At 35.0% G+C, this 20,751-nt stretch overlaps 2 protein-coding genes across 2 annotated transcripts in view; one reads left to right on the top strand and one right to left on the bottom strand.

The window, feature by feature from the left end:
• stg (string) overlaps positions 1 to 20,751 on the top strand; it is a 704,947-nt gene that overhangs the window by 324,765 nt on the left and 359,431 nt on the right. The gene's annotated exons all lie outside the window — the stretch shown is intronic.
• Positions 14,176 to 14,990, bottom strand: LOC142223195 (uncharacterized). The gene is made up of 3 exons (XM_075293057.1): positions 14,834 to 14,990; positions 14,619 to 14,768; positions 14,176 to 14,557 (listed from the first exon to the last, which is right to left on the bottom strand). Exons 1-3 carry the CDS (start codon positions 14,927 to 14,929, stop codon positions 14,357 to 14,359), a joined length of 447 nt encoding a protein of 148 aa, XP_075149172.1. The 5' UTR covers positions 14,930 to 14,990; the 3' UTR covers positions 14,176 to 14,356.

Raw genomic sequence — 20,751 nt, 5'->3', positions numbered from 1 at the left:
ATAACGAAAGGGCACTATACTCTTTTTATAGTGGGGACATTAAAATGAAATAAGGAGGAAATAGTGAAAAATTACACAGTAAAATGTATAAAAACAAAGTTTAGTTCCTCTTTATTAATAAGTAGTACAAGAGGAGTTAACGGACACCTTCAAATATAAAAGCAGGCATTAAGTTCGAGTTTTGCAGCTAAAACAATTTAAAAAGTTTATTTTCTTTAAAATGAATTATTAAAGAAAAATAAAAGGCATTTTAGAGCGATGGTGTTAAATGCTAGTAAAAAACTGTTTACGCCTAAATAAATTTATGTTTATATTATAAAATTATTTATGTATGTTTATACTCGACTCCACGTTCTTCTTTTGTTAGTTTTTGAATTCCTTCCACATTTTAAAGTTTTGTACCAAAAACAGTTTTTTGTTACAAAATTGTTATTTTTGCAATAAAAAAATAATATTTTATCCAAAAATCAGTCAATTTCGTTTATATCAAACACTGTTAATGACTATAAATCTTTAATAACCCACATTTCGAAGTTTCATTATAAAAATTTAATATTGTATAAATATAAATGTGTAAATTAAAAAAAAAAAAAAAGTGTTCGGTCGGAGCAGGGATTGAACCCACGACCCTTTGCATGCAAGGCAGACATGCTAACCACTGCTCCACGTGGCAAACAAATGTATGTTTCTGTTAAATAATGTTATGTTTGCATGGGCTCGTGGGCGCTGCAAACTATGCTATATAAATGTAACTTATAACGATAATTATCTGCTGGTGACAATGACAGCTACGTAGCCCAGTGGATAGTGTGTTGGCTTACAAACTGTATGGTACTCGGTTCGATTCTCCGTGCAGGCGAAAGGTAAAATTTAAAAAAATGTATAAAAGTGAATAATTTCTTCAACATTATTTGTATTACAGAAAAAGGTGCCAAGAATTAAAATATTTCGTGGAAGTGAAAATAACGAGTATGTTAGGGAATGAGCACAATCGTCTTTGGGAAAAATTCTTCCAAGCATATAATATTTTTGGGCTCAAAATGCTTCCAAACATATAATATGTTCACATAAAACAAACATATTAATGTTTCGGCAGTATCCAATAATATATGTGCTTCCTGCAAAATATGTTTGGAACATATGTTAAAGAAGCGATTTTTTTTGAGGGTGCATATATATCTTTCGCCCTCTATGCACTTACAGTTTGTCAAGAAAGTGTTTTGACAATGGGATAAAAATTATGTTTTGTTCCAAAATTAAATATAATGAAATTTTAAAAAAATATTTTATTATGTATTTTGAAAAGTACACCCTCAAAAAAAAATCGTTTCTTTAACATATGTTCCAAACATATTTTGCAGGAAGCACATATATTATTGGATACTGCCGAAACATTAATATGTTTGTTTTATGTGAACATATTATATGTTTGGAAGCATTTTGAGCCCAAAAATATTATATGCTTGGAAGAATTTTTCCCAAAGACGATTGTGCTCATTGCTCAACATACTCGTAATTTTCAATTCTACGAAATATTTTAGTTCTTGGCACCTTTTTTTGTAATACAAATAATGTTGAAGAAATTATTCACTTTTATAAATTTTTTACATTTTACCTTGCCTGCACGGAGAATCGAACCGAGGACCATACAGTTTGTAAGCGAACACACTATCCACTGGACTACGTAGCTGGTATAGTCACCAGTACATAATTATCGTTATAAGTTACATTTATATAGCATAGTTTGCAGCGCCCACGAGCCCATGCAAACATAACATTATTTAACAGAAGCATACATTTGTTTGCCACGTGGAGCAGTGGTTAGCATGTCTGCCTTGCATGCAGAGGGTCGTGGGTTCAATCCCTGCTCCGACCGAACACGTTTTTTTTTAATTTACACATTTATATTTATACTATATTAAATTTTTATAATGAAACTTCGAAATGTGGGTTATTAATCATTTTACTGTCCCAACTCTAAAAAGAGTACAGTGCCCTTTCGTTATTTTTATGGAGACCCCTAACGAGCCAAGAAAAAAATTGTGCCCATAATGCCAAAATGATAAACAAAACACATGTCCACATATACATAAAATGCTGCTCTCAAGGCGAAAACATATGCTGTTTGTTTTTCAAATGTCTATTCTCTTGATTCCGAATGTCTATTCTCTTTATTCAAATTAAATAATATTTAGACTTAAGCATATCAAATTTTTGGCCTTATCATAAAACAGTTTTCCGAAACAACATAAAAGCGGTTTCACAGAAATTGTTCTCTTTTGATTCTTTCGCTGTGTTATGTTGATATCTTTCGTCAACTCTCCCGGTTTCCATCTCTATTTCTTTCTCTATACTCTCTCTGTCGCTTTGAATAAAATATCACAACATATGTATGTTTAGTCGAAATTTGTAAATATATATAAGTTTGCATTCACACATATGATTTTTATGAAACATTCATGCCCCAAACATAATATATTCTAACATATTAACATAGATGTCCCAAACATTTAGTGTTAGTTTAGGAACATTACATGTTTGCACTTAAATATATTGTGTTTCAAAATTGTGCCCGAAACACATTTTTTTTATATCGGAACATATGAAAAACATATTTTTCTAACAGTGTATACATACGTACACAGAATTAAAAATTTAATAAAATATTTAATATTTCAATTATTTCTAGAATTTGAAATCTTTGGCAATGTCAAAAGACTTTCTTGACATACTGTATATGGCCGGTGAAGCCATAGTAGCTATATGATAGTCATATGAAATTATTCCATGCGCATGCCAAAAACAGAGGCCATTACTTTGCCAGCGAACTTTTGAGCCTTTCCACGCTTCGGAGACGGTTCACCGGTCGCTCTCCACTCAGCCAACTGTCGATTGGACTCAGGAGTGTAGTGATGGAGCCATGTTTCATCCATTGTCACATATCGACGGAAAAACTCGGGTGTATTACGAGTTAACAGCTGCAAACACCGCTCAGAATCATCAACACGTTGTTTTTTTTTGGTCAAATGTGAGCTCGCGCGGCACCCATTTTGCACAGAGCTTCCGCATATCCAAATATTGACGAATGATATGACCAACACGTTCTTTTGATATCTTTAAGGCCTCTGCTTTCTCGATCAACTTCATTTTACGGTCATTCAAAATCATTTTGTGGATTTTTTGATGTTTTCGTCGGTAACCGCCTCTTTCGGGCGTCCACTGCGTTCACCGTCCTCCGTGCTCATGTCACCACGCTTGAATTTTGCATACCAATCAATTATTGTTGATTTCCCTGGGACAGAGTCCGGAAACTCATTATCAAGCCAAGTGTTTGCTTCCGCCGTATTTTTTCCCTTCATAAAACAGTATTTTATCAAAACACGAAATTCCTTTTTTCCATTTTTTTTTTCACAATAAAAAAAGTTGCTTCACAAAAGACGCTCTATCTCACAAACTAATTGACTTACAGACGTCAACGACGTGACACGAATCATTTGAAGGTTGATACTATATAAAAATAATATGCATTTAATACTAGCGACGCCATCTGTGTGTCAGACTGGGGACTTATCAGCCAACCTGTTACTCTCTGTGCAAAATTTCACGAAAATCGGTGGTAAACTTTGGCCTCTGTGGTCATATGAGTCTACATCGAACGAAAGATATATATGAAAGCTATATCTAAATCTGAACCGATTTGGCTGATATTTTGCAAGCTTTTCGAGGCTCATAAAATATTCGGATGTACGTAATTTGAAGAACATCGGTTGATAAAAACGCCAATTATGACCAGATCGGGGATAAATATATATGGTAGCTATATCTAAATCTGAACCGATATTTTCCAAAAGCAATAGCGATTGTCTCTGTCCCACAAAACGACCCTATACCAAATTTGAGAACGATCAGACTTAAATTACGAGCTGTACTTTGTGCACAAAATTACATATACAGACAGACGGACGGACAGACAGGCAGACGGACGGACAACGCTAAATCGATTCAGAATTCAATTCTAAGACGATCGGTATACTAAACGATGGGTCTCACACCTTGCCTTCTTGGCGTTACATCCAAATGCACAAACTTATTAAACCCTGTACCACAGTAGTGGTGAAGGGTATAAAAATCAGCCACATAAAAGCTAAAGTCGACCGATCAAATTTCCAAACCTTGTTTTCTCTGAGTAGAAACATTTCTAGAGAAATCGGATGCACGTATGAAAATTTGAGCAGCCAACAAAAATTATTTGTCAAACATTTTTTCTACACGAAACAAAAAAGGATGTTCAGCTCCAAAAATTTGGTCTTTACTCTAATCATATTGATATTGATTCCATGTCAAAGAAGCGGACATAATTAGTGTTTCAATTTTAGTTTCGCGTACTTGACATAAGGAAACAGTGTTGCCAGTTTTTGTCGGGCTCTTATCCCCAAAATAAGACGCTTTCATTCCCAAAAATCCCCAATTTAATTTAAAATTCTCCACAAAAAATCCCCAATACAGTTTATGGCAAGTTTTTTGAAAAAAGGAATAGGCTCTGCTGTGAAAAATCCGTCATAATCTAAAAATTGTACAAATATGCAATTTTTATTATACCAGTTTGCGAGATACAATAAGATTAAGATTTTAGAATCCAAAAAATGAGACGGGTCCTCAAAATATAATCTGATACAATCCCTCATCGGAATTAATTATTGGTATAAAGAGTCATCGAATTTGTGTCTTCATCTTCTAAATGCTCGAGAAATAAAAATAGAAGTTGGGTCAACATGTGTAGTTATGATTCAAAACTTAGAGGCCAACACTTCGACCCAAGTCCTTACGAAATAAATTCACAATAGTAAACAATTTCTTAGAAACAAAGCAAATTGTAAAGTAACTCATGGAATAGATTTTTGTTTCATATTTTGAAGATTCTCGGGACTTCTTTAAGCCCCTTTTAAAGCATGTAGAAGTAAAGAATTTCATATAAACCATAACTCAAAACCTGATTTGTTATACTGACCAGAATTCCCCACAAAAATTCCCAAATTTGTGGAAATTCCCCACCAAATCTCCAAGTCCCCAACTCAAAAATTTTGTCCCCATCCACGAAAAAATATCCCCCATTTGGGGAAAAATCCTGTAAGGAAACAAATTTGCATTTATTCATTTTTGCTGCAATTTTTTTCTTTAAAAATTTGTTAACGAGATTTTTTTTAATATATTCCAAAATTGGATGTAAGTCATGAAATTAAATTAAATTTTTACTACGAAAGAAAGAAATAAATTTGCGGCCTATAGCCATTCAGAATAGCGCTTGATATAAACGAAACCGTCTTTGACTTTGGCATTTATAGACCACTGTGTGATGTACACACAAGCTTTTTGCAAACTTCTGATGCTACCTTTCTTACAAATTTTGGATGGAACAAAATCTGATGTAATGTAGTTCACCTATATATTTCAAAAATGTTGGTACAATTTCGAAAAGGTCACTTTACAACGCGTGACATTGCATAGTAGTGTATAAAATTTTTAACAAGAAATCCCATGATCCCATGATATGTGTCGTAAACTGTTTTTATAATAAAAATGTTTTACAAACATATTTTTTTTTGCATTAAAAGTTTAAACTTTTTGAAGAGATACAAAAACTGTTTATTTTTTGCGGGTAATCATATTAAGGCCGTCTACCAATTATTGGATAATTTTTTTATCAATTAATTTTTTAGTTCTGTTTAGGCACACACATTATCCAATCTACTCCATCTGTCTGTAAATGTAGATCATTTTGCACTACATCCTTCCGGAAGGGCATATAAAGTAACCATGGCACTTTTTCAGGAATATAATTTGGTATGGCTTTAGTAGGCGAACACTGGAGGAGATAAAAACAAAAAACAAAGTTATGTCAACTAGTGCCAGCAATTTATCCGATTAATAAAAATCTTACTCCATCAGGATTACATTCATAAGCTTTGGTTGCCGCTGTAGTATCTATCGAAACTAATGCTAGAAAAATTAAAGCGAATTCAAGCACACGCATTTTGAATAAATCACGAGCAGACCTTATGTAGGTGAGAGTTATTTATAGCAAATACAAGAAACAAAAGGCTAAAATTGGAAAAAGCCAACTAGTGTATACCCTATATTACTCTTGGTCAAAAAGGCATTCAGTTAATTTTTCTCAACTTGGCTACTGTATATTTATTCATTTATTTATCCTGCACAACAAGACTTACGACTTATATTTACTGTACAGGAATTTTCATTAAAAAGTATTTCCTCTTAGTAATTTAATAACAAGTTACGTTAGGTTCATATAAATAAAGAAAATCGAAACAAAAAATCTAAAAATACAATTAAAGAATTAAGAGAAAATATTATAATTTAAAAGGAAACAAAAATAATTATAAAAATTAATTACAAAAATAATTATTAAATGATTATAATTATTAAGACAAAGGAAAAGAAATATAGCATATGCTGTTAAGATTAGTTTGATAATAAATTTGAATAATGAAATAATTGAAGAAATGCCAAGTTGAAACCAGACTTCGATGCCGCAAAGGAACTAATTTCTTACCCCTGTTAGACCTCGCAAACCGAAGCCTCTCATATAGGTACCTAGGTTCGCGTGTATAAATAATTCTATGAAGGAACAAAAGTTGTCGGATTCTCAACAAGTTATCGAATGACACGCCATAAAGAAGTTCCCTGTATCTGGTGATATGGTCAAAGCGCCTCAATCCATAAACGTACACACAAAAAAAAATTTTCTGATTCAATCACCAAATTAATTGATCCAATTAATTTTTTAATTGAAATGTGTTCAATCACGAAAATGATAGTATCAATCACAGTTTTAATTGGGCATAGAAAAAATTCTTGATTAAAGAATTAATTGATTTTTTCAGCAAATTTCAATTAATTTTTTAATTGATTCAATTAAAAATTTAATTGATGTTGATTGCAAAACTCAATTAATTAATTAATTAAAAAAGGTAACTATTTTTAATTACTTTCTGAATTGACTTAGTGTTTTTATTTGGATTAACAAATCATTGTTTGAAATACATTTTTAATTAAAAATTAAAAAAAAAATCAGCACTTTTTTTAACTGAATAAGTCTTCCGAATTTGATTAAAAAGTTAATTTTATCAATTAATTTTTTAATTAAAAATTTTAAAATTTTCAATCACTGGCTTAATTAACTTAATGTTTCTATCATGATTAAAAAGTTAATTGTATCAATTAATTTATTAATTGAAAACATTTTCAACTTCAATTAACTTTTTAATTGGAAATATTTTGGTGATATTTTTTTCTGTGTATCTCACAATATTATTGTAAACAACATTCAACTTCCGTCTGCTTCCGGCATCGCAACCCGAAAATAGTTCACTTCCATACAACAATCCTGGCAAGACATAACTCTTAGCTAATATAACCCTTGTCTTGAGCGGCGTAAATCGCTGAGTGTTCCATAAAGTTCTTAATTTCGCATATGCCTGACCAACAATGTAGTTTATATGATCCCCCCAAGACAAGTTACTATTCAATACTACACCAAGATTCTTGGCCGTGGAAACAATTTCCACCTGTTGTCCGTCAATCTTAACCTCAATGTCGTTAGGGACTTGAATACCACGTCCATGTATCACTAGGCACTTAGACTTCCTTGGATTCAGGAGCAATCCATTTCTTGTAGCCCAGTTGTTCACAGAAAGGAGGTCGTCATTGATCATGTCTATACCGGCGCTCAAAGAACGGATATCGCTGCTCATATATATTTTTAAAATTTTCAATCACTGGCTTAATTAACTTAATGTTTCTATCATGATTAAAAAGTTAATTGTATCAATTAATTTATTAATTGAAAACATTTTCAACTTCAATTAACTTTTTAATTGGAAATATTTTGGTGATATTTTTTTCTGTGTATCTCACAATATTATTGTAAACAACATTCAACTTCCGTCTGCTTCCGGCATCGCAACCCGAAAATAGTTCACTTCCATACAACAATCCTGGCAAGACATAACTCTTAGCTAATATAACCCTTGTCTTGAGCGGCGTAAATCGCTGAGTGTTCCATAAAGTTCTTAATTTCGCATATGCCTGACCAACAATGTAGTTTATATGATCCCCCCAAGACAAGTTACTATTCAATACTACACCAAGATTCTTGGCCGTGGAAACAATTTCCACCTGTTGTCCGTCAATCTTAACCTCAATGTCGTTAGGGACTTGAATACCACGTCCATGTATCACTAGGCACTTAGACTTCCTTGGATTCAGGAGCAATCCATTTCTTGTAGCCCAGTTGTTCACAGAAAGGAGGTCGTCATTGATCATGTCTATACCGGCGCTCAAAGAACGGATATCGCTGCTCATATATATTTGTACATCATCAGCGTACATCTGTACCCTGCTATATCTCAAAACATGTGGCAAATCATTTATATAGAGAGAAAAAAGGAGAGGACCAAGAGTTGAACCCTGCGGTACGCCTCTTGAAACAATTAAGGGATCCGAAGTACCAATATCCGTGTATACTGACTGTCTCCTGTCAACGAGATAGGAATGCAGAAGACGTACCGAACTGGCCGAGAAATTAAAAAGGTTCCTCAGCTTCAAACATAAAAGGGAATGATCCACCGAATCAAACGCTTTCGAATGGTCCAGCAGCACCAGAAAATTGACTCTTCCCTCATCCTGATCAGATCTTAAAGCCTCACACACATCAGCCAGAGCACTTATGCAGCTGTGGCCCGAACGAAAACCCGATTGCCTTGAAGATAACAGGGAATATCGATTCAGAAATTCCTGCATTTGCCCATTCAAAAGTCTCTCGAACACCTTGGAAAAGAAGGGAAGCAGTGATATTGGCCGAAACTCCGATTTACCCTTAGGTATGGGTATGACCTTAGCATGTTTCCAAAGACCGGGGAAAGTACTCCTTGTCAAAATAGAATTGAAAGCATGGGTGACATATGGCAGGATCAGTGGCAGCAAAATTCTCACAAATTTTGGATCTATATGGTCGTATCCCATCGATATATGTCATCCTTTCATGAACATAAAAATATTAAACCCATGCTAAATATAATTTGTATTTATTGCAAAACAATATTCAGTTTAATTTTATTATTATTATTTTTTTTTCGATATTTTCTTATCCCAAGCATGTTTTAGAATTTTTGTGATTTACGATTCCGAATATCGGGAACATGGGGCATACACTTTTACTACATTTTTTTCCTAAGGGGAGTAGAATGTAAAGGGTGTAAGAATTTCGGACTGAACTTGCCTTGTTCCAAGCTTAACTAATTCTATTTCAGACAAAATCTTCTTGCAAATTTATTCTGATAATATGATAATTGGAGCATGCCTTATGGCATAATTAAAAAAATTAACCCACATGTACAAAACATTAATATATCCATTTTAAATGCAAGTAATTGTTTTAGAAAAATATATTTCTATAAATTTACGTGCTCATAACACGATACGAAAAAATCGAGTATTAACCCTTTGTGGATTTTGGAGAATTGCATCGTTGGATTTTATAATAACGCGAACGATTTTGGCGAAATTTCTTTTTTCAAAGAAGTGGATAATTACACTACGGTTGACATTACGACGAAATTATGTTTTAATTTTAAGTTTTGCATACTTGATATTTTTTCATTAAAAAAAGTTTACATGGACCCAAAGATTTTGACATTCATTTAAGAATTTTGGTTTTGATTTCTAGCTAAAAATACCGCTTCTTTAAAATAAAGATTTTTTATTGAGCTATCTACACTGAAAAAAAAAAATATTTACATGATATTAAAGATTATGCAATTTAAATTTTAGGATGCGCAATTTAAAAAATATTAAGGACAAATTTATTTAAAATAATTAAATTTAGTTAAAACACAGTTTATAATCTTGACTTCAACAATTTTTTTTTATTAAATTTAGGACATAAATTTTATAAATTTGCGTTAAAGTCTCATGTCTATGAACTAAGGAAAAATTTCCTTAAAATAAAGAAACACCTTTTTGATTTAAAGAAATCGTCCTTAAATTAACTGAAATATTAAATCTTTAGATTTAAAATAAAAAAGCTTCGAATATAGGCTAAGACTTATTTTGAGGATTAAGCATATTTGGTTTAAAGTTTTTGTGGATATAATTTGGATTTTTAAACTGGCATTTGTTTGTACGTGACCCAGCGCTACCGACTCCCGCAGTCCACATGGAACGTCACCATGACGTTAATATCGACCCTGACCCGAAATTTGACCCAAATTAATATACCGCGAAAAGAAAATGAAAATTCAATAAATGTGATCTGAATCCCAAATTTAATTTTATTGATTCTGGATTTAAGGCCAGATAGGTCGCTAAAAATTGTCTTTATTTTAAAGAAGCCGTATCTTTGGCTCGAAATCAATACCAAAATCCTTAAGAGAAGGTCAAAATCTTTGGATCCAAGTAAACTTTTCTTTGTGAGTGTAGCTTTAAACCTATACGGACGAAAAAGACTTTTTCATATGTTTGGGTGTAAAAATTATATGTTTAGAACTCAATTTTTTTAACACAATATTTTTAAGTGCAAGCACATAATGTTCATAAACTAGCATAACATGTTTGGGAGCCACCGTGGTGCAATGGTTAGCATGCCCGCCTTGCATACATAAGGTCGTGGGTTCGATTCCTGCTTCGACCGAACACCAAAAAGTTTTTCAGCGGTGGATTATCCCACGTCAGTAATGCTGGTGACATTTCTGAGGGTTTCAAAGCTTCTCTAAGTGGTTTCACTGCAATGTGAAATGCCGTTCGGACTCGGCTATAAAAAGGAGGTCCCTTGTCATTGAGCTTAACATGGAATCGGGCAGCACTCAGTGGTAAGAGAGAAGTTCACCATTGTGGTATCACAGAATAGTCTAAGTGAGCCTGATGCATCGGGCTGCCACCTAACCTAACCTATGTTTGTAAATATAATATGCTTAGGTGCAAACATATATTAATTTACAAATAGCCTATAAACATATATATGTTTAGAAAGAGAGACCTAGAGAGTATGCTGCAAGTAAAACAATGGAAGTAACCAATTGGCGCATTAAAAATATATCCACATAAAGAAAATTTCATTAAATTTTTTTCTACCAGTGTATGGACTAAGGTAAAACATAATATGTTTGAACAATACGAACAATATTTTGTTTCGAGCAATCCTGAATATATATGCTTGAAGCAAAATATGTTTGGGGTATATGTTACAGAAGCGATTTTTTTGTTTGAGGGTGTAGGCATTATAGAATTAAAATTAGATTTCAAAAAAATTGGAACATTTCTTTATAAGAATATCCCCAGATCCTCCATTAATTTTTTCCACTTCCGATGAAGTTAGTTTGGAGCTAAAGTTGGCCGTAGTCATCATTTAATTTTTTGGCAAATGTTTCAAAAAAGAATAAAAAATCTATAAAAAAGTAAAAAAAAACAATAAAAATAAATTTAAGAATTAAACATCAAAGTTTTTTCAGCGGTGGATTATCCCCTTTCAGTAATGCTGGTGACATTTCTAAGTGTATTAAACCCATCGGGCAACACTCAGTGATAAGAGAAGTTCATCACTGTGCTATCACAATAGACTGCGACTATACCTAACCTATGAAAAGGGTTTTCAAATTACGAGATTTGTATACTCTCCACCATAGGATGGGGGTATATTAACTTTGTCATTCCGTTTGTAACACATCGAAATATTGCTCTAAGAACCCATAAAGTATATATATATTCTGGGTCGTGGTGAAATTCTGAGTCGATCTAAGCATGTCCGTCCGTCCGTCTGTTGAAATCACGCTAACTTCCGAACGAAACAAGCTATCGACTTGAAACTTGGCACAAGTAGTTGTTATTGATGTAGGTTGGATGGTATTGCCAATGGGCCATATCGGTCCACTTTTACGTATAGCCCCCATATAAACGGACCCCCAAATTTAGCTTGCCGATCCTCTAAGAGAAGCAAATTTCATCCGATCCGGCTGAAATTTGGTACATGGTGTTAGTATATGGTCTCTAACAACCATGCAAAAATTGGTCCACATCGGTCCATAATTATATATAGCCCCATATAATTCGATCCCCCGATTTGGCTTGCGGAGCCTCCAAGAGAAGGAAATTTCATCCGATCCGGCTGAAATTTGGTACATGGTGTTAGTATATGGTCTCTAACAACTATGCAAAAATTGGTCCACATCGGCCAATAATTATATATAGCCCCCATATAAACCTATCCCCCAATTTGGCTTGCGAAGCCTCTAAGAGAAGCAAAATTCATCCGATCCGGCTGAAATTTGGTACATGGTGTTAGTATATGGTCTCTAACAACTATGCAAAAATTGGTCCACATCGGCCAATAATTATATATAGCCCCCATATAAACCGATCCCCAGATTTGGCTTGCGGAGCCTCCAAGAGAAGGAAATTTCATCCGATCCGGCTGAAATTTGGTACATGGTGTTAGTATATGGTCTCTAACAACTATGCAAAAATTGGTCCACATCGGCCAATAATTATATATATCCCCCATATAAACCGATCCCCCGATTTGGCTTGTGGAGCCTCTAAGAGAAGCAAAATTCATCCAATCCGGCTGAAATTTGGTACATGGTGTTAGTATATGGTCTCTAATGACCATACAAATACTGGTCCACATCGGTGCATAATTATATATAGCCCCCATATAAACTGATCCCCAGATTTGGCTTGCGGAGCCTCAAAGAGAAGGAAATTTCATCCGATCCGGCTGAAATTTGGTACATGGTTTTGGTATATGGTCTCTAACAACTATGCAAAAATTGGTCCACATCGGTCCATAATTATATATATCCCCCATATAAAACGATCCCCAGATTAGACCTCCGGAACCCCTTGGAAGAGCAAAATTCATCCGATTAGGTTGAAATTTGGTACGTGATGTTAGTATATGGTATCCAAGAACCATGCAGGAATTGGTTCATATCAGTCCATAATTATATATAACCCCCATATAAACCGATCCCCAGATTTGACCTCCGGTGCCTTTTGGAAAAGCAAAATTCATCCGATCAGGTTGAAATTTGGAACGTGGTGGTAGTAGATGATATTTAACAACCATGTCATGAAAATGATTTAAGATATCACAACCCAAGTAATTCGATTGTGGATGACAGTCTTTCGTAAAAGTTTCTACGCTATTCATGGTGGAGGGTACATAAGATTCGGCCTGGCCGAATTTACGGCCATACATACTTGTTTTAAATTTCTTTCTTGCGTTTAAATTGTGTGATTTGAAACTGCATTCTTTACGTTTTCGTTCATAAGGAACTACTCGAGAAGTAGTTCGAATATTATGTCTTACACTGAAAAAACAAAGCATGCCCGTTTCCAAAGATGTTGGTATTGATTCCGAGCCAAAGAAGCAGAGAATACAAGTATGGATACTTTTATGACACAATGTTCTTTTAAATTTGGGTTTTGTGTACTTGCTTCTAGGAAGCAAATTTTAATTTTTCGCTTTTTCAGCTTTTTTCTTCATATGCTATCAAAGTACTTTAAAAACGAGATAACAACAACTTTATATTCCAAATTCAGACTCAACTTCCAGTAGAAATTATGCTATGTTTCAAGTAAAAAACGTCTTTAAAATAAAGTGTTGAAAAACATGTCCTATATTTGAACGATTTTTTGCTTTGTAGTCAAGATACAAAAATACAACAAATATGTTATGATACCCATTTTTAAGTCAAATCACTTAATTATAAGGACAATACGACTTCATTGAAAAGTTTATTGACTTTTGGACAAGGAAAGAAACTTTGTATATTAGAGAAATGCGTCTTCTATGCTAAGCAAAATTTGCATTCGTATTTTAAAGACATGAAATCTTTGACCTCACGGCAATATTTTTTTCAGTGTAATTTTATATTACGTCACAAACATCTGGATTGAATTAGACACTTCATGTTCAATAACGTTTGTGGCTGAGTATGTTTACACTCAAAAAAAAGTTACTTGGATCCAAAGATTTTGACCTTCCCTTAAGGATTTCGGTATTGATTCCGAGCCAAAGATGCGGCTTCTTTAAAATAAAGAAATTTTTTATCTGGCTTTAAATCTAGGACCAATAAAATTAAAATTAGAATACAGATCTCATTTATCAAAATTTCATTCTCTTTTCGCGGTTTATTAATAAAGATACATAGTAGGCTAGTTTTTAATATTAGCTAATGAATACAAAATTTTAGTTTAATGCTTATTAATTCATCTTTACTATATGCAGTTTTTGCAAATTGTATGACATTCCGCTTTAATAGAGAATTATTTAGCCGTTCTATTCTGCTGTTGGATAATCCACATTGGAATATTGTTCATAAGGGTATTCTTCTGGTTCATGTTCAAATTCTTGCTCTTCAAAGTGGTAATCGGTTTGTGCTTCTGGAGTCTTAATTAAATGATCTAAAGTTGACATATATGATACCCATGGTAATCCTTTAGGAAGCCCTTCAGGGACAGGTTTATCTGATGGTATGCACTTTGTAAAAAATACAAATTATATTAGAAAATATTTACGACTTAAGTTATTGCTAACTTACTTTTTCAGGAGTACATTCGTAGACTTGTGTTTTTCTTAAGGGTTCGATTTGCTGCGGTAATTTTCGCATGTCTATATGCTGGGGCATTATATATACAGACGTTGCCCCGGCCGGTGCATAAGAGGGCGCAGGTCTATCGGTAGGAATACACTATAAATATATTTGATTTAATTTGAATTATTTTGTAGGGGTGTTTGTTTTCTAAAAAATCTTACTACTCCTGAACTACAATCGTAAACGATGGCGGCCCCCTTTACTGTGACAAATGCAAATGCGTTCAGAACTAAAAATGCACTTTTAATGCCGATCATATTGACTTGACTATGGTTTTAGGACAGCTTGCAAAATCTCGAATACTTCTTATGAATAACAAATATGATTTTTTATACACGAAGACTCATTAAATTTCCTACACAAAAAGAAATTATATTTTGTTTTGAAACTAATCTATAAATCTAATCTATAAACTAATCTCGGTTAGGTTAGGTTAGGTGGCAGCCCGATGTATCAAACTTACTTAGACCATTCAGTTCATTGTGATACCACATTGGTGAACTTTGATGAACTAATCTATCTAAATTAGATAACAGGTTGGCTGATAAGTCCCTGGTCTAACACATCGATGGCGTCGCTAGTATTAAATGCATATTATTTTTATATAGTACCAACTTTCAAATGATTCGTGTCAAAATTTGACATCTGTAAGTCAATTAGTTTGTGAGATAGAGCGTCTTTTGCAACTTTTGTTATTGTGAAAAAAATGGAAAAAAGGAATTTCGTGTTTTGATAAAATACTGTTTTCTGACGGGAAAAAATACGGTGGAAGCAAAAACTTGGCTTGATAATGAGTTTCCGGACTCTGCCCCAGGGAAATCAACAATAATTGATTGGTATGCAAAATTCAAGCGTGGTGAAATGAGCACGGAGGACGGTGAACGCAGTAGACGCCCGAAAGAGGTGGTTACCGACGAAAACATCAAAAAACAAGTATATACAGCAGTAAGTTCGGCCGGGCCGAATCTTAAATACCCACCACCATGAACGAAATATTAGGGTTTCCTTTGAAATTTCAGGAGGGCTTGAGGACTTGAGGACACTTCCTGAAGATAAATTTAAAGATTTCACCTATGAGGACTATATCAGATTCTGGATTTATAAGAACCATTTTTGTTTGAGGTTTAGAGGAATCATTAACATCTCTTGTAAGTGTGCAAGAAAATTATAAAATAACGTCTTGATTTGAAATCTTAAATCTGTAGAAGTAAAATCTGGAAATTTTACATTGAGTTTTAAGCAATTTTCATGATCAGTGCGCCTTCTACACCCTCAAGAAGTGAAGTCGGTCTATTTGGAGGCATTACCAAATGGACCGATAAAAACTTAATCCGATACACGTTTTTGTGAGCCTAAAATACCAGAATATTTACAATTTCAGGCAAATCAGATAAAAACTACGGTTTCTAGAAACCCAAAGAGTTGAATGGGGAGATCCTCGTTTTCGTTTTCGGCACACCTCTTTATGACCCGAAAATACCTCTAGATTTCCAATTTCAGGCAAATAGGATAAAAACTTCGGATTCTAGAAGCTCAAGAAGTAAAATCGGGAAATCGGTCTATATGTGGGCTATACCAAAATATGGACCGATTTTCGGCACACCTCTTTATGGTCCTAAAATACCTCTAGATTTCCAATTTCAGAAAAATTGGTTAAAACCTACGGTTTCTATAAGCCCAAGACCCCAAATCGGGAAGTCGTTTTATATGGGGACCATACCAAAACATGGACCGATACGCCGTTTTGCCGCGATTTCGACCTTCAAACGTTCACCATATAACACCATATAATAGTCACTGTTGATGGTTTGTCCCTTCTCAAGATAATCGATAAAAATTATTCCATGCGCATCCCAAAAAACAGAGGCCATTACAGGGAATAAAATCGGGAAATCGGTCTATATGGGGGCTATATCAAACTATGGACCGATACTCACCATTTTCGGCACACCTCTTTATGGTCCTAAAATACCTCTAGATTTCCAATTTCAGACAAATTGGATAAACACTTCGGTTTCTATAAGCCCAAGACCCCAAATCGGGAGGTCGTTTTATATGGGGAATTGAATAAAAACTGCGGTTTCTATATGGGGGCTATACCAAAACATAGACCGATACTCACCATTTTTAGCACACCTCCTTATGGTTATAAAAACTACGATTTCTATAAGCCAAAGACTCCAAATCGGGAGGTCGGTTTATATGGGGACTATATCAAAACCTGGACCGATAGAGCCCATCTACGAACTTGACCTGCCTGCAGACAAACGACGAGTTTGTGCAAAATTTCAGCACGATTGCTTCTTTATTGAAGACTGTAGCATGATTACAACAGACAGACAGACAGCCGGACAGACGGACAGACGGACATCGTTATATCGTCTTAGAATTTCTCCCTGATCAAGAATATATATACATTATATAGTCGGCAATCGATATTTCGATGTGTTACAAACGGAATGACAAACTTATTATACCCCCGTCACCATTCTATGGTGGTGGTGGCACGGTGCGTTGTCTTGGTGGAACAACACTGTTTTCCTCTTCACATGGGGCCGTTTTGACGCGATTTCGACCTTCAAACGCTCCAATAACGCCATATAATAGTCACTGTTGATGGTTTTTCCCTTCTCAAGATAATCGATAAAAATTATTCCATGCGCATCCCAAAAAACAGAGGCCATTACTTTGCCAGCGGACTTTTGAGTCTTTCCACGCTTCGGAGACGGTTCACCGGTCGCTGTCCACTCAGCCGACTGTCGATTGGACTCAGGAGTGTAGTGATGGAGCCATGTTTCATCCATTGTTACATATCGACGGAAAAACTCGTGTGTATTACGAGTTGACAACTGCAAACACGTTGTTGTTTTTGGTCAAATGTGAGCTCGCGCGGCACCCATTTTGCACAGAGCTTCCGCATATCCAAATATTGATGAATTATTGGTGAAATGACCACGGAGGACGGTGAACGCAGTGGACGCCCGAAAGAGGTGGTTACCGACGAAAACATCAAAAAAAATCCACAAAATGATTTTGAATGACCGTAAAATGAAGTTGATCGAGATAGCAGAGGCCTTAAAGACATCAAAGGAACGTGTTGGTCATATCATTCATCAATATTTGAATATGCGGAAGCTCTATGCAAAATGGGTGCCGCGCGAGCTCACATTTGACCAAAAACAACAACGTGTTGATACTTCTGAGCGGTGTTTGCAGCTGTTAACTCATAATACACCCGAGTTTTTCCGTCGATATGTGACAATGGATGAAACATGGCACCATCACTACACTCCTGAGTCCAAACGACAGTCGGCTGAGTGGACAGCGACCGGTGAACCGTCTCCGAAGCGTGGAAAGACTCAAAAATCCGCTGGCAAAGTAATGGCCTCTGTTTTTTGGGATGCGCTTGGAATAATTTTTATCGATTATCTTAAGAAGGGAAAAAACCATCAACAGTGACTATTATATGGCATTATTGGAGCGTTTGAAGGTCGAAATCGCGGCAAAACGGCCCCATATGAAGAAGAAAAAAGTGTTGTTCCGCCAAGACAACGCACGGTGCCACAAGTCATTGAGAACGATGGCAAAAATTCATGAATTGGGCTTCGAATTGCTTCCCCATCCACCGTATTCTCCAGATCTGGCCCCCAGGGACTTTTTCTTGTTCTCAGACCTCAAAAGGATGGCTGCAATGAAGAGGTGATCGCCGAAACTGAGGCCTATTTTGAGGCAAAAACGAAGGAGTACTACCAAAATGGTATCAAACAATTGGAAGGTCGTTATAATCGTTGTATCGCTCTTGAAGGGAACTATGTTGAATAATAAAAACGAATTTTGGCAAAAAAAATGTGTTTTTCTTTGTTAGACCGGGGACTTATCAGCCAACCTGTTATGACTGCTCATTCGCGGTGTTACATACAAATGCACAAACTTATTATACCCTGTACCACAGTATTGGTGACCAGGTGTCAGGAAAATATTGGTTAATTTTAGCAAGATTAGGTTATTTTTAGAAAATTTTAACTATTAAATTGTATTACAAACGCAGATATCACGCTGATTTCACAAATATAAGTAAATATTTTTCGACAAATTCAAGAAAATGTATTAGCTATTATTAATTTTTTCACTCGTTAAAGACAATTTCGTAGTGAGAAGAAAAATAATGGAGTACGCTTTTTTTTGAGTGCACCTTCAAAAGCATCAGTTTTACCAATTCTCAAAATTCAAGTTGTTCATTTCAACAACTTACCCACAGTTTGCCAAGTTGTTCAAAACTTTCAAAATATTTTTTCCGTATAGTTAATATAAAAGATAATCATTCTAAACGTGTTAACGCATATATAATTAAACTGCTCATTTTTGATTTCTCATAACCAAAGCAAATTTTACTACAGACACCAATCCTGGATTAGGATAGTTTAGCACAATATATAGCTTATTCTTATATAAAATGACATTTCTTAGTAGATCTCTCTACGGAAAAGAGTAATATTGGAGACATGCATTTGTTCACTTACGGTTTGTTATTTACGGTGACATGCCTTTTACCAACTGCAATGGAATGTGGTGGCTCAACAAGTAAAACAAATTATCATAAATATCAAGGTTTACCAGCTATGGGTGGAGCAGTACGTGGTACACAACGCCCACTACCAACAGTTCGCCCTAACTCACAAATATTACAACAATCAAAATCACAAGGATTGCAATTACCGTACACGCAACAATTGGAACGCTCAAACTCACAGGTAGTGGGTCGGTCATATTCCCAACAATTGGAATGGCAAAAGGCTCAAGGCTATCACCGCTCAAACTCTCTACAAAATGAACGCCCCATGCAACAGCAAATGGATCGGGCACGTTCACGATCTACTTCCAGACCAGTAGTTGAACGATCACAATCTCAACAAACCGAAAGGCGAAAGTCACAAGGTCATATGCGCTCAAATTCACAACAATTGGAACCTCGATCGTCGCTACAAGGATATGAACGCCAAAACTCTCAACCGTTAGAACGACGACAGTCGCAGGGAAAGGAGCGTGCAAACACTCAAAATGGTCGAATACGTTCACGATCTACTTCCCGCCCACGGTCAACAAGACAACCGCACAAATAATGAAAAAAAAATACTAATGATCCCTTTGGGGAAAAATAATAAACTTGGATTAATAATAGCAAAATGGCATTTTAAAAAGTAAGCAATCACGCCGGTTGAGACTTTGAAGAGTTAGATTACCCTCAAACAATTAGGTTTCTAATTTTTCGTATAATTGTTTGGAAAACTAGGACTACAAGAGTCAAAAGCCAAGTTTTCAACTAATCGTAGTATTGTCAATAAAACTTTGAAGTCTTCAAATAACTTTTCAGCAAAGTATACATCCAGAGAAGGAATATGATCACCTCAAACATGTTTCAAGAGAAAAATTTTATTTCTCTTTCATATTGTTATCCTACGTTTCGATGGGGATTTCTATTTTCCTCAGGGATTTACTTTATTGAAATATATAATATTTCGTCATATTGTATAAATTACTAGAATAACCCGGCCCGCTTGGCTGCGCCTCCCGAAACATATTTTTGTTAACTTAGTCAACCATAACCATATCCTTCGATCTGAAAACAAATTCGAAAAGATTTGAACTCTTTTTAAAAAGTGGGGTCAGGGGAAGTCTGGCACAAAAACTGAAGTACTGATTAATCACTCCATGGTTTTCACGCACGTGTCCCGTACATTTCAAAAAAAAAAAAATCGGACTACTTGCTTTTTCTTTTATATACAAAACTAGGGCGCTTATACAGATGTAAAACGGGCCGCCTTAACAAACGTCGGGTAGGGCGTCCTCCCTTTCAACCAATTTGTTGTTTTTTAAATGTTATGTATTCAAATCGTTGGACAATCTTTTACATTTCCTATGAATTTCAAGCGAGGTTTTTCAAGGGGAGGTATACTTCTCCTCAACATACCGTCTTATAAATCGGAAAAAGTAAAAGTACTTACAAATTTACCATATTAACATTTGTTAAAGGGTTGAAGAACCTTTCTACGTTGTTTGTCAACTTCATGTAAATTTAAGT

Source organism: Haematobia irritans, chromosome 1 (genome assembly GCF_050003625.1).
Source record: "Haematobia irritans isolate KBUSLIRL chromosome 1, ASM5000362v1, whole genome shotgun sequence".
NCBI lineage: Eukaryota > Metazoa > Arthropoda > Insecta > Diptera > Muscidae > Haematobia > Haematobia irritans.
Note: the sequence above shows the minus strand (reverse complement) of the source record. Positions and strands in the feature narration are given on the sequence as shown.

What these genes read in the sequence shown, in the direction of transcription:
- LOC142223195 (XM_075293057.1), bottom strand. Translation starts at nt 14,929, where the DNA reads ATGATCGGCATTAAAAGTGCATTTTTAGTTCTGAACGCATTTGCATTT. An exon ending in ACGATTGTAGTTCAGGAGTA is followed by an intron (nt 14,769 to 14,833) that starts GTAAGATTTTTT and finishes ATATATTTATAG; the next exon opens with TGTATTCCTACCGATAGACC. An exon ending in ACGAATGTACTCCTGAAAAA is followed by an intron (nt 14,558 to 14,618) that starts GTAAGTTAGCAA and finishes TTTTTTACAAAG; the next exon opens with TGCATACCATCAGATAAACC.